The 14,040-nt window shown below is 50.0% G+C and overlaps 2 protein-coding genes across 3 annotated transcripts; one reads left to right on the top strand and one right to left on the bottom strand.

Annotated features, from left to right (window-relative positions):
• Positions 1–173: 173 nt before the first annotated feature.
• Atp5f1e (ATP synthase F1 subunit epsilon) lies at positions 174–2,619 on the top strand. The gene is made up of 3 exons (XM_075963264.1): positions 174–329; positions 1,123–1,249; positions 2,468–2,619. Exons 1-2 carry the CDS (start codon positions 298–300, stop codon positions 1,244–1,246), a joined length of 156 nt encoding a protein of 51 aa, XP_075819379.1. The 5' UTR covers positions 174–297; the 3' UTR covers positions 1,247–1,249; positions 2,468–2,619.
• A 1,821-nt stretch (positions 2,620–4,440) lies between these two features.
• Tubb1 (tubulin beta 1 class VI) lies at positions 4,441–13,623 on the bottom strand. Of its 2 annotated transcripts, none has more exons than XM_075963957.1 (4): positions 13,514–13,623; positions 8,165–8,273; positions 7,409–7,519; positions 4,441–7,261 (listed from the first exon to the last, which is right to left on the bottom strand). In XM_075963957.1, exons 1-4 carry the CDS (start codon positions 13,568–13,570, stop codon positions 6,177–6,179), a joined length of 1,362 nt encoding a protein of 453 aa, XP_075820072.1. In that variant the 5' UTR covers positions 13,571–13,623; the 3' UTR covers positions 4,441–6,176. The 2 variants fall into 2 exon arrangements, with proteins under 2 accessions (XP_075820072.1, XP_075820073.1); XM_075963958.1 differs by lacking the exon at positions 13,514–13,623 and adding an exon at positions 8,448–8,536.
• Positions 13,624–14,040: the final 417 nt, after the last annotated feature.

The following is a 14,040-nucleotide window of genomic DNA, read 5'->3' as shown; positions in this document are numbered from 1 at the left end:
AAGGCCCCGCCCTCTGCCACCGCACCTGGGAAGGTGACCGGGACGCGGCGGCCTCACTTTCCCAGGTGTCCGCGCGCTCGACCGTGGTTTCCGGAGGCCGTTTGGCCAATGAGCGGGCGGCACCGGTTCTCCCATTGGCTCCCGGCTGCGGCGAGGGCGGGATGAGGCGGTGACTGGCGGGCCCGCACCCCGCCTTTTCCGGTACTCCGGCGGCCTGACCTTCCTGCAGCCGGTCCCGGCTGAAGCGACTCTGAAGCGACCCCGCGACTCTGCCCGACACGTCCCACTCGCGACACCATGGTGGCGTACTGGCGGCAGGCTGGACTCAGGTATGCCCGGACGGCGTTGGGGAGGCCCGGCCCGCCCTCAGCAGGCCGCGCGCGATGGCCAAGCCACGCGGCCACCTGCCAAGATGGCGTCGCCGTGGACAAGGCACGCCGCGGGGTCACGGGGTCATGGCCTCACACAGGTGACCTTTCCCCAGTCTGCAGAGCTGTGCAGAGCTGTGCTGAGCCCCTGTGAGCAGCCACCCCTGTGACACTTGGTCTCTCCTCCCAGAAGGTCATACTCCAGGCCGTGGCCCAGTGCCCCGACAGAGGTGGGCCCGCCGTAGGTGCCCCATGTTGACCATCTCCCACGGCATCCGCACAGCTGCACACTGCACACCTTCCTCCTCCCAGCCCCTTGCAGGCCAGGTGTGAACGCCTTCAGATAACTGACCATAAAAGCACTGCTTTAGTTCAAAAGTTTGTTTCTAAATAGTTAAACGACTTAAATACAGCAACAAGCTGGGGAATCATGCATGTGAGAGCTATGTTCACATTTTGCTGTTTCCTACACTGGGATTTTTTAAAAGGTCCTTCATTTTAACTCAGTGTGAAAACATACACTGCCAAGAAGAAAACTTAGGACCTCCCAGTCAGATGCCAGCCAATCTGGGGCACAGTTCTGACTGTCTCCTTCGTATAGATCACTTTTGGTGTCGCTGAGTTTTCAATCCAATTTTACCATAGTAACCAACCAAACGTAAGAGTATGGGAAGAAAACCAAGATGTCTCCCGTAATGCCAGCATTGTCCAGCTGTTGGTAACGAGCCTTTCGTATTCTCTCTCGCTTTGCTAGCTACATCCGCTTCTCCCAGATCTGTGCGAAAGCAGTGAGGGATGCCCTGAAGACCGAGTTCAAAGCTAACGCCGAGAAGACGTCCGGCAGCAGCATAAAGATCGTGAAGGTGAAGAAGGAGTAGCCGGTGAGTGGCTGGCTTGTGAGAGTCGCCTGGTCGGGTTCACCGGAACTCGCTTTGGTTCGCAGCTCTGCCCCGACACTGGCGACTGCAGCCCTGAGAGGGCTCATGGCATGATGAAAGAGTGCCCCGGACAGCCCCGACAAGCAGAATAATTGGCACATTGATTTTCAGTGCAGTTAGCATCCTCAGATAGAAAGCCATCTTATTTTAATTAAACCTGGTTCATCTATCTGCACACAATCAAATAACTGGAGGGTAAGCTCCCCCCATTGTGATTGCTCTTGGAGTTAGGTAACCGACTGGGAACCTAAGAAATGGCAGTTCTTTGCCTGTTCCTTCCCCTACCACTGCTGTGCCCGCACACACCTGCAGGCAGGGTCCTGCTGACTTACTGAGCAGGGAGAGCTGGCAGCCCTGGGTGAGCCCTGTCCTGCGTTCAGAGCCTGGCTCGTTTTACCTGTGCAGCGCTGTGGGGAATTGTCAAGGTGCGGTCTTGTGCCGTGCTGAGTCATTGAGTTCAGGCCACGGTTCTTCAGACTGATTTGATCTCCCAGCTACTTTATTTACATTGTTATTGTAAAGCTAAGCAAGACCAGTTATCAGAGAGATGTTCTTCAGATTTCATTTGCTTTGCAGCCCGCAGCGGCCGTCTGTGCTCCGCAGCCTATGCCACGAGCAGCTGGCCTGATTGAAACTCCCTGCCCTAAGCACTTTTCATTTCATCTTGAATTAACAAATATTTTATTGAAAACCAGGGAGTGGGGGTGCAGTGTTTTGAATTGAGCCCCTTTTCTTGGTTCAGTCTAATCAGAATCTGGACCTGTAAAACCTTGGTTTTGGTAGACTGTTGATTCTCCACAGTGAGCTGAATCAGAACAGCCCCTCACCTGCCTGCGGGCACGCTGCCCGTCAGTGGCTGACCCCAGTGACTTTGTCGGAGCCTTGGGGTCAGAGAGGCAGGTCTGGCTCCTGAAAGAAAAAAATGTGTGGTCTCTATTTTGATGTCTTACTGCAGGGAGGACCCCAGTCTGCTGGCTTGGGGGATGGGGAGCTATAGGACAAAGTTGTTTCTGTCACAGTAGAAATGATTTACTCAAGGACAGGCAGCCCAGGCCTAGGGTCACTCCAGCTGTGCCACAGCTGACACAGCAGGTTCCAGTCAGGGTGGGTGTGAGGCAGACAAGGCAAACTAGCAACTGTTGCGTTTTCTTGTCTCCGCAGGCACTGGCTGAAGCGGAACTGCTGAGTCGTCACGGTGAAGACGTGGGTACCTGCTATGGCAGATTGAAATCACCCTCACCTCCTGGGGACAAAACTGCCCTTGGTGATAAATTGACTATGCCAATAAAATGACATGGTTCATGTCTGCTGGATTTCGCTTCTGCTGTACATTTTTAAATAGGAACTTTCCACAGAGTAATGCGAGTGTGACCGTGTGGACCACGACCTGTGTGCTCTGCTGTGGTAGCACTGCTTCACTCTATCAGAGTGTCATGATCGATGGAAATGTGACACCGTCGTGGAGGTTGTGCTTTCCCCAGTCTCTGAATCGCGTTCACGGTAAACCAAGGCTCTGGGTGCTTCCAGGTAGCCGGTAGCCCAACCGAAACAATTAGAACAGCATTAGAGGAACAAACTGTATGACTCACCTCGCTTCGCACAGACCTGGAGAGGAGTCATTAACACTAGACTTTATCCAGACAAAACGCTTTTCACCTTTTATTACTTTCTGGGTGCATTTGTCACCGGAAATGAGGCAGAGCCGATCAATACCTTATGTCCTGTGTTGACGGCTGAGGTTCAATTAAAACTTATGATTATTTATTTATTTGGTTTTTTGGGACAGAGTTTCTTTGTAGCTTTGGAACCTGTCCTGGAACTAGCTCTAGTAGACCAGGCTGGCCTTGAACTCGGAGATCCTCCTGCCTCTTCCTCCAGAGTGGTAGGATTAAAGGCGCGCACCACCACCACCCAGCTAAAACCAGTTTGGACACAGTGGTAGGGCAGTCCGATCACCTCACTTCACAGTGAGTAGGGGAGTCGGATCACCTCACTTCACAGTGGGTAGGGCAGTCCGATCACCTCACTTCACAGTGGGTAGGGGAGTCCAATCACCTCACTTCACAGTGGGTAGGGCAGTCTGACCATGTCTGAATGGACATTGATTATCAGTTAAGTGTTTAGGAACAAAGGGCTTTGGTTTTGGCTTTCTTTAAAACGGGAACCCTCTTGCCGGGTGGTGGTGGTCAGAGGCAGGAGGATCACTGAGTTCAAGGCCAGCCTGGTCTTTAAGAGCTAGTTCCAGGACAGCCAGAGCTACACCAAGAAACCCTGTCTCAAAAAAAAAAAATAATGACCTGGACCCTCTTAGGCTCTTAATTGAGTAGAGCTACTGCAAAGTTGACCACACACTGTAACTTTCTAGAGAGCGGAGAAATAGCTAGAATCCGTGCTTCAGGTCACGTGAGGCTGAAGACGGACACACACTTCCCCTGTGGGTTTCAGTGGACTCTCAGCACGGGGTGCCTAAGGAGGGACATTAACCGAATGGACGGTAGTGGTCCTGAAAGGTTAGGAGCCGTGGCATCTGCTGAAGTCCTGATATTAAGAACTTGCAGCGTTTAGCTGACCACTTTCTCTGAGATTAAGGCCCCAAGAAGCAGCTCCCGTACCCAGCGGTGGGATAGCTGACTCGTGGGCCATAGGATAACCAGGCTGACTAATAAGCAAAGAGCTAAAGGATTTCCAGCTTTGTAAACAATTGATTCAGGGAGCCATTAGTTGGGGTGACTAGAGATGAGACTTGGGGCAAGGATTGAAGTAACCAAATGACTGTTCGTCAAAGATCCTGAGAGTCTGATCTAGTAAGATTAAGTACTAAGGCAACACGGATAAAGTAAAGTCGGGTCCAGCACCTTGGGGTGACAGGACAACTGGACAAGTGATGGGGTCTGTAACCAGTGGTGTCAGAGCAGAGGGATCCAGGGAGCTTCGAAGTCTTCCGGCTCCTGAATTCAGCTACGCAGATGTCACCGTGGCAACCATACCACGGAAGAGACCCAGTGTCCCTGGGCTTTTCGTCAGTTGGCACTGTAATCTCCTTGTGCCGTTAGAACAGTCAGGTGAGACACATCAGCCTGAGTGGTCAAACTCCAAGGGAAGGGGTTTGCTGAGTCAGAGATGAGATGACTTGGTCATTTAAAATGGAATTTATTCGCACTTCAATGACTTAGTGAACAAGTATAAACGGTCATAAATTTAAAAAAAAAAAATGAGGCCTCTTTTTTGCATCTGTGGGATCACCTTCCACAGGCTAGAATGAAGGCATCCCGGTAAGCATGCAGCTGACTCCTGCAGAGTGGTGGGCTGTAAGCCTTGTTAGCATCTAAGGAAGAATGGGGAGGTGCAGCTCTCACTAAACACTTGTGCTTCTCAATCCGTACCAAAGTGGAAAGTATTTAAAATAAACAGGAGCCTGGTCAGTCACACCAACAATGGGGCCTGATTGCTCTCGCTGTGAACTGTAATTATTTCTTCCCGGTGCCTAACTGAAGAGACTGCCGCCCACCTGCCAATTCAGTATTGGTTATAAACAGGCCCCAGAGAGTGGCTGGTGACAAGGCCCTAGGTTCCATCCCCAGCACCACAGGGATAAACCAAGACGCTAGGACCCACTTTCATGCAAACAATTCCCTTTGGAGAGGTCAAAGAGCTCCTCCATGACAGCTGCAGACCACTGAGACCCCACGCACCTCCGACCTAGGTAGGCTGCAGCCGAGAGGTTACGGAAGGCTGCCTGGGCTCCTGTGTGTTCAGTCCTGTCGTGATGTGAGATTACAGCTGCAGTGGTTAAAGCTGTGTCATCCTGCAAATGTCCATGGCAACTTCTGCAAATTAATCTGAACTATAAAGTTCCCTAATGAGCCCATGTCCCCTGTCACCAAGGAGGACACTGCGGCATTGCGTTCCTGCATCCAAATGGTTGCCGGGCATGCCTCGTGCCCTTTCCCAGAGAATGGAGAGGCGGAACAGGAGCTGCAGGGGTGACTGCTGAGGGAAATAAAGAGCATCTACGGACAGCCGTTGGGAGGAAAACCAGGACAGTCATTAGTGAACACTGGCGTCTAGTTCTAACGAGAAACACAGAGAAATGCGTTGAGAGCCAGTTACTGGGAGACCAGGGTCCGAGGATGAGAATGCTTTGTTTTCCCTAGGCTTTTGGACGGCGGGAGCTGAGAGGAGAAGCAGGGCTTCTCTGGCTTCCCTTGGTCTTCTTCCAGCTAGTGCCGAGGAGCACATAAGGGCTACACAGTGCAGTCATGGAGGTGGACTCACACTTCCCTTGGCCCTGAGCCTCCTGCACACTCTTCAGACACCGGGTCTTGCTGGGTTTGGGAAAGGGGGCCTCAGAGCTGCCCTGGTTATCAGGTACCCAACAACGCTGCTAAAGGGTTGGAGAGGACCATCCGCTGCAAAGGACTCCTGGCAAGCTTCATCTGGGGGTCTACCTATAGCTACCAAAAAACAAACGGGCTCACTACAGTCAATTCGCTTGCTGCTTAAAGAGAAGCACAATCACGTGATGACGTAGTGGCTGCCAAAGGCCCTGCCACTCCCAACCATCACTACCACCTGTTGGAGAGGACCATCCGCTGCAAAGGACTCCTGGCAAGCTTCATCTGGGGGTCTACCTATAGCTACCAAAAAACAAACGGGCTCACTACAGTCAATTCGCTTGCTGCTTAAAGAGAAGCACAATCACGTGATGACGTAGTGGCTGCCAAAGGCCCTGCCACTCCCAACCATCACTACCACCTACACCTGTTGTCCCTCCCCTTGGCAAGGGGAGGGCAGGCTCCAAGGGCTTCAGGACAGCCACAGATCTTTGGAGAAATTACAGAAAATGGCTGCCCTGTAGCCTCTCTCCTGGCTAATGTTCCTTATCTTCTGCCTCCATTTCTGCCTCCTCTTCCTCCCTGTCCTCTTCGCTCTCCTCCAGCCCTGCTTTGACGTCTTGAAATTGTTGGTACTCAGATACCAGGTCATGGATATCACTCTCAGCTTCCCCAAATTCACTTATGTCCATCCCTTCGCTGGTATACCAGTGCACAAAAGCTTTCCTTCTGAACATGGCCGAGAAGTGCTCGGAGACCCTGGTGAAGAGCTCCTGGATGGCTGTATTGTTACCCAGGAAAGTAGCTGCCATGTTCAGCCCGCGGGGTGGGATGTCACACACAGCCACCTTGACGTTGTTGGGAATCCATTCCACGAAGCAGCTGCTGTTCCTCGTCTGCACGGACAGCAGCTGTTGGTCTACTTCCTTAGTGGACATTTTACCCCGGAAGATGCAAGCCACAGTCAAGTAGCGACCGCGGCGAGGGTCACAGGCGGCCATGATGTTGCGGGCATCAAACATCTGTTGGGTGAGCTCAGCCACCGAGAGGGCTCGGTACTGCTGACTGCCCTGGGCCGTGAGTGGAGCGAAGCCCGGCATGAAGAAGTGGAGACGAGGAAAGGGCACCATATTCACCGCCAGCTTGCGCAGGTCCGCGTTGAGCTGGCCGGGAAACCGTAGCGAGGTGGTGATGCCACTCATGGTCAAGGACACCAGGTGGTTGAGGTCGCCGTAGGTGGGTGTCGTCAGCCTCAGGGTGCGGAAGCAAATGTCGTAGAGTGCCTCGTTGTCGATGCAGAAACAGGCATCTGTGTTCTCAATCAGCTGGTGGATGGACAGGGCGGCATTGTAGGGCTCTACCACCGTGTCGGACACCTTGGGGGACGGCATGACGCTAAAGGAGTTAAGGATCCGGTCTGGGTATTCCTCCCTGATCTTGTTCATGAGCAAGGTGCCCATGCCTGAGCCGGTGCCCCCACCCAGAGAGTGCACGATCTGGAAACCCTGCAGGCAGTCGCAGCTCTCGCTCTCCCGCCTCACCACATCCAGGACGCTCTCGATCAGCTCTGCTCCCTCGGTGTAGTGGCCCTTGGCCCAGTTGTTACCAGCTCCTGAGTTACCTAGGACCCGGAGAGAAGAGCGGGAGGGGGAAAGATGGGGTGAGCAGGGCCCCACCACAAGGCATCCTCAGCTCTTCCTGGTAGAAGCTTCTGGGAACACCCCCCGCCCCCCCCAAAAAAAACACCAAGCAAAAAAAAAAAACCTACCATGAACAAAATTATCAGGCTGAAAGAGGGCTCCTAATCTGCTGGATCGGATGCTGTCCATCGTCCCAGGTTCCAGGTCCACAAGGACAGCTCGGGGCACATACTTTTTACCTGTGCAGATTAGTAGGAACAGCTCAGCACATGGCGATTTTTCTAAAAGTTGATGTTTACTCAAAATGGATCCTTGGGGCACTGACCAAAAACCATGAGTATTCTAGAAGAAGGCCTTAGGTAGGGAGACAGTTTTTTCCTTCTTTTTTTTTTTTTAAAAAAAATTTATTTAAAAGTTTTTTTTTTTCATTTTATATACTAACCACAGTTCCCCCTCCCTCCTCTCTTCCCACTCCTCACCCTGCCATCCCCCTAGGCAACCCCCCATCCACTCCTCAGAAAGGGTAAGGCCTCCCATGAGAAGTCTGGTAGGTAGACATTTTAATATCTATACCTGATCATACCTGACCCAGACTACCATGACACAGATCTGTAAAAATAGCTTTTTTTAAAGCTCTGCTTCTCTTATTACTGTGTCTCACTAAGAACATGGATTCCCACTCTTCCTGAGGGGAATGACTGGCTAGCATGGTGATTGCACCCCCATTCTGCCCCTTGCACTGGAGTGGGGCACCCGCTAACTAGACTCTGTGACCCTGCCTATCTGCCAATTCCATGTTGGGACTTCAGTCTTTCACACTTGGGCCATTTCCTCTGCCCGTGCTCCCCAAATGATAGGCCAGCCCAGCAGCCAGCCCTACCTACCGTAGGCTTCATTGTAGTAAACGCTGATCCGCTCCAGTTGCAGGGCGGAGGCCCCACAGTAGCCCCCAGCAGGGTCAATCCCATGTTCTTCTCCGATCACCTCCCAGAACTGTAAGCAGAAGGAGAGAAATTAGCTCAGAGACCTGGGGAAGGAAGAGCCATTGGGGCAGCTCAGCCAACAGAGGGGCCCCGCCGCCAAGCCTTAGGACTTGAGTTCAGTCCCTGGAACCTTGTGGAATGGGAGAACTGCCCGCCCCCGTGTCTGCACTCCGTGCGCTATTACCCAGTTCGTGAGCTTCAGGCTAGGGGGCTGGAGGTTAAAATACACAAACACACACAGACAGAGAGACAGAGACACGGGTCATCCTTGAATTCCCCAAGAATGCCCCCTTTATTGTGTTCAGGGGCACATTATATAGAGATAGCCACGCCCCAGCCACACCCACTGGAAACCACTCTCCTGCCATCAGGAACTCCTGAAGGTCTCGTGCTCAGATCAGCTGTAGGCACTCAGATCAGGGGAAAACAAGTTGTTTACAAGAAATTCAGGATCTGGGGTCTCACTGCTCCCAACAAGAACCAATCACAAACTACCACACACACACTGACTACCACACACACACCATGGCCTGTGTACTCTCTCTTGCACGTGCACACGCGCCCCACACACACAAATACACACAAATAAATAAATAGATGGAATAAGAAAAAGTCCAGTAGGAAGGGTGGGATGGCTCCCGTGAAGATGCTGCTGCTCTGGGCACTGCCTGACCCTGCCCAACACTTCCTTCTTGTTCTTCCTCTCCTTGCCTCCGCTAAGTGTGACTATGAAGGCTGTGCTTTAGATCTCTCTAAACTCCTGGCGTGAAATGTCAAGCACATGAAATTGGATTTTGCTATTAACCCCAGTGCATTACAGCTGGTCCTTTTAGAATCTCACTTCAGATGAGGGAGCTTAAACTTCCCCTTGCCTTGGTCTGACCCGGAGAAGTGCCGATCCAGGAAATGGAAACAAACTGAGTTCTTATTTCATTTCACAATGGTGCTCCTTTCACTTTGGGGATTTTTTCTTTCCATGAACTTCACTTCAGAAGTCCATAACCAAGGCCTGACTGCACAACCTGACAATAGAATTTGACCATCCGACAGACTCCTAATTCAGAATTATGTGTAGCTGATGTCTTGGAGCTGTTTGGAACATCCTATGTACCCATGCATACAGCATTTGGGATACAGTCTTACTCAGTAGACCAGGCTGGCCTCAAACTCACAGATCCGCTTGCCTGTGCCTCCTAAATGCTGGGATTAAAAGTATGCACCATCACCCCCTGCTGAGAACATCATTTTATCACATTCATTCATTCATTCATGTGTGTATGCATGTTTGTTGATGTGTGCAGAAGCAATCAGTGGTTGTCAATTTTCTCTACCATGTGGGCCCTGGGAATGTAACTCAGGCCATCCGGCTTGGCGGCAAGCCCCTTTACCCGCTGCACCATCTTGCCTGCCCACAGCATTTATTAATACAGAGAAGATTACTGGAATGGTCTCACTAGACCATTCTGAAAAGCTCTCACATTAAAGTGCAATGAAAACACCTTCCCTTGAGTCTAAATCTCCAGGGTATTTTCCCAAGCTGACTTTGTAAGCGGCACCTCTGCCTCAGCTACGCTCTTAACAGAACAACACCGGGCTCGAAGGGGCTGTGAAGAGCAGAAGAACCGGTAGGAAGATGTTCTGAGACGGCTCAGAGGACACACGCTGTGTGGACATGAGTGTGGAGGCCAGAGGTCGAGATCTGGCGGCTCCCTCACTCTTCGCCTTAAACGAAGTGGGAAACTCATTGACCTTGATCAGGCTGTCCAAAGAGCTGACTGCCTCTGCCTCCCCCAAGCAGGGAGTTGCACACACAACTCTCGATGTGCACGTTTGGGACCTAAATTCAGGTCTTCTTGTTTCCATGGCAAGAGCTTTTCCAGTAAAGAGATCTCTTCAGCCTAGAACATTCCCTAACATTCCTATAGTCCCGATGCAAAGTCATGGCCAGGACTCCAGCCACCAGATGGCACAATCCCGAAGGCAGCGGGAGCAGCTGATCCCTATCCTTCCTGCACTTCCTCCCCAGGGCCTCTCTCCACCCTATCATCTAAGGTCAGAGCAGTGTCCCTGAGCCCTCCCCACCCCACTTCTCCATTGGTTAAGACACTCTGACTCAGTGACAGTGTTTGCCCCAGACTCAAAGACCTTCCATTCAAGGCGACCCAGCTCTAGCTTCCCTGGGTGTTCCTTCACCTGAAGGCCTCCACGCCAACACAGCACAGAGACACTTGCTCATCCTTGTAGACTGTGGCAATGTTTATGGCAGCTGAGTAATGGGACCGACCGGCCAGTCCCCGAGTAGAGTGTTGGACAGAAGAAATGTGGCTTTACACAGCGGGATTTTCTTTTCAGCCACAAAGAACAAAGTTTTATCACCTTCTGGAAAATGGTCGAAACTAGAGACCATTGTATTAAGAGGACTAAGGTAGTCTCCAAAGGCAAGTCTTGCATGTTTTCTCTCATTGCTGTGTCTTGGAGTTTATATAGTCATATAAAATCAGGCAGGTATACATAAGATACTGACCGGGGGAATAAGGGATAAATGGGTTAGGGGTAAAGGAAGATACTCAAGAAACAATAGAAATCTGAATAAAAATGTAAAGGTAGATAAATAAAATTAGGAAAACCAAAACCAAAAGAGCCTTCTCTAGTGTTCCACAGCTGTGTTCCATACGGTAGCCGGCAAGGTCCATCCCTCGGCTGAACACTACACATTGCTCAGCTCAAAATGAGGAAGGGCACACATGCACAAAGACCTGAAGGGCAGCTGTCAGGGAAGGGAACAAGACAAGAACGAAGTCAAGTTTCAACAGGGCAGAGTTTCTGTTTTACAAGCCGAAAGATATTTTGAAGGTTACACAATATACACAATATGACTGAATTTGCATGCAAAAAAATGGCAAAGAAGGAAAATTCTCATAACATATGTCTTACCACACCCAAAGGTTTTTCTTTTTAAAGCTCCATTATGTTTATTATAATAAAATAGTAGGATAATGAGTGAGTCGAGTACTATGGCTTCACCTGTTCTTTCAGTATAATATATAATATATATAATATAATTAGGATAATGAGTCGAGTACTATGGCTTCACCTGTTCTTTCAGTATAATATATAATATATATAATATAATTAGGATAATGAGTAGAGTACTATGGCTTCACCTGTTCTTTCAGTATAATATATAATATATATAATATAATTAGGATAATGAGTTGAGTACTATGGCTTCACCTGTTCTTACAGCAGGTGGGTACCTGGGGGATTCCCCGCTTTTGCAATGTGTTATTTATACTGATTTGTTTGTTGGTTCTGTGGGTGGGGGGCACACATTGCCATAGCACACAAGTAGGGGTCAGAGTGCAGCTCGTAGGAATCGGTTCTCTTTCTATCACAGGGGTCTCGAGGATCGAACTCAGATCATCAGGCTTGGCAGCAACCGTCTTTACCCACTGGCCACCTTGCTGGCCGCTGGTCCCACTTTTGACTATTGTTAGTGATACTGCTCGGAAGGAACAAAGGCCCTTCATGGCAGTGGCTTTAAACACATGATTCATACACATGAAAGTAATTTCAAAGAAACACAGGGAGCTCTCTCCATAGGTGCTGCAGATCTCTTGTTGATCTTAAAATTAGGAGTGGCAGTCCTGACTGCCAGAGCCTGCCTTCCTGGTGTCTCCAAGGGAAGGAGTCAAGACCCTCACTCAGAGCAGCGCAGGAGGAAGTGGGGGTTGAGAGGGAAACTCATTTACATGCCAGAATATTTTAATCACTCTCTCCGTGTTTGCCTCTTTACTTTTCTATTGCGTCCTAAGTTTTCTTTGTAACATTAGTATGAACCACAGCCTACCCATGGCTCGGAGACCTTGAGGAAGAAGGGACAGAAAGGCGGAGAAGGAGCCAGAGGGTGGAGGATACTGGGAAATGTCTTCCAGACATGGTGTGACCACTACACTCCAATTCATAGAATCTGTGGCTACCAATACGAAATCAAGACGAGGTTCATTAGTAGATCAGCGGACGGCACTGACTGGACTCAGTGGGTTACAGAACCGGGAGTGTGTGAGTGAAGGGGGTAGTAGATGGGTGTATTACAGTGTCCAGGGATAGTGGTAGGAGGTAGGGGTGGATCTGATCAATATATACATGTATAAAATTGCCCAAAAATAATGCAGGAGGTGGTGGCACATGCCTTTAATTCCATCACTCAAGAAGCAGAGGCAGGTGAACCTCTGAGTTTGCGGCCAGACTGATTTACAAAACTAGTTCCAGGACAGCCAGGGAAAAAACCCCATCAGGAAAAACTAAATTAATTAATTAAAATGTAAAATTGCCATAGAGTAAATTTTGAAAAGAACATTTGGGGGGCATAAGGCACCACAGTGACAGGGTATTGACAAAAAAACAAACCAAACCTTCCAAGATGGCTCAGCAGGATAGAGACTCTGGCCACCAAGCTGGAAGGCCTGAGTTCAACCCCTGGGGTGAAAGGAGAGAATGGGCTTCAGCAGTGACTGCACCCACCCTCCCAGATAGACAATCCAGATCATAATAGTAGTGACAGGCAGTTTTAAACAGTGCTTTGTAGATGGCTCTCCAGGTAAAGGAGCTGTCAAACCTAGGGACCTGAGCATTCTGGGACACCATACCTGAACCCACACACACATACCACATATATACCACGTACACATACACACACCACACACACACAACACATACACTATACCACATATATACACCACATATACACACACACCCCCAACACACCACACACAGAACATACACCACACACACCACACACAACACACACCCACCACACATACGTACACCACACACAACACATATACATACCACACACACCGCTCATATACATACACACGCTCACCACACACACACAATACAATACATACACACCACACACACACAAATTATAATAAACACAATTTTAAATTAAGAAAAATTCCCAAAAAGCTTCAGAAAACTCTTGAAACAAATTACTGATTTTAGATGTGGAAAGCTCATTTCTAAAATGCTAAAAGCAAAATGGCTCCCATACCCATTTACACATACAATTACAGGCAAAATTAACATTAATTAACACTCTAGCTCTAATGGTTTTGCTAAAAGACCTTGTTTAATAAGCTTTCTATTTAACAAGTATCTGCAAACCCGCTAGGCCTCCTCCTTTGGGAACCTGGGCATCTGTTGGTTTGGCTGCAACCTGTGGTGAACGACTCTGGTCTTACCCACCTTGGATCCGATCTGGTTGCCACACTGGCCAATCTGAATGTGCACGATTTCTCGCATCCTCTCCTTGAACCCAAGGGTCAGTCAGGTCTCAGAGTGTGGGAGAGTCTGGATTGTCAGGGAGAGCTGGGTGCAGTTTCTTTCATGGCCCTGATGGGACCAGCCCACCCCAGCTGCTCTCCCAATTGACCTATGGGAGTGTCTGGCTGAAGGCCCCGCCCCAGGCCTTCCCTGTTTTCCACAGTCATGGTGAGAGGGGTGCTTGTCTGTCCTGAGCTCTGCCCAGTCATTTCCTCGATAAGAATTGGACTGAGGCTTCCTCTGTGTGGAACCTAGAACTAGCGTCTCCCAGACCTGGTCTCAGCAGCCTTGGGCTATGTGGTGTCCCATCGCGGGTTATGGCTGAATGGTGGGCAGCTGGGAGCCACCCCAAAGGGCTTTCCCTACCTAAGTCATCATTTTGCCTGTCCATGGCATGTCCTACCATCTTCAGCCATGTTGCCTACAGAACAATTTGGGAACCAGCCTCA

The sequence above is a fragment of the Microtus pennsylvanicus genome, chromosome 2 (assembly GCF_037038515.1).
Source record: "Microtus pennsylvanicus isolate mMicPen1 chromosome 2, mMicPen1.hap1, whole genome shotgun sequence".
Lineage (NCBI taxonomy): Eukaryota > Metazoa > Chordata > Mammalia > Rodentia > Cricetidae > Microtus > Microtus pennsylvanicus.
The sequence above is the reverse complement of the archived record's forward strand: the minus strand, read 5'-3'. Positions and strand labels throughout refer to the sequence as shown.

Coding starts and splice junctions, on each gene's coding strand:
- Tubb1 (XM_075963957.1), bottom strand. CDS start 13,570: ATGCGAGAAATCGTGCACATTCAGATTGGCCAGTGTGGCAACCAGATC. Junction 8,274..13,513: donor GCAACCAGATCGGATCCAAG/GTGGGTAAGACC, acceptor TTCTGCTTACAG/TTCTGGGAGGTGATCGGAGA. Junction 7,262..7,408: donor GCCTGATAATTTTGTTCATG/GTAGGTTTTTTT, acceptor TCCGGGTCCTAG/GTAACTCAGGAGCTGGTAAC.
- Atp5f1e (XM_075963264.1), top strand. CDS start 298: ATGGTGGCGTACTGGCGGCAGGCTGGACTCAG. Junction 330..1,122: donor TGGCGGCAGGCTGGACTCAG/GTATGCCCGGAC, acceptor TCGCTTTGCTAG/CTACATCCGCTTCTCCCAGA.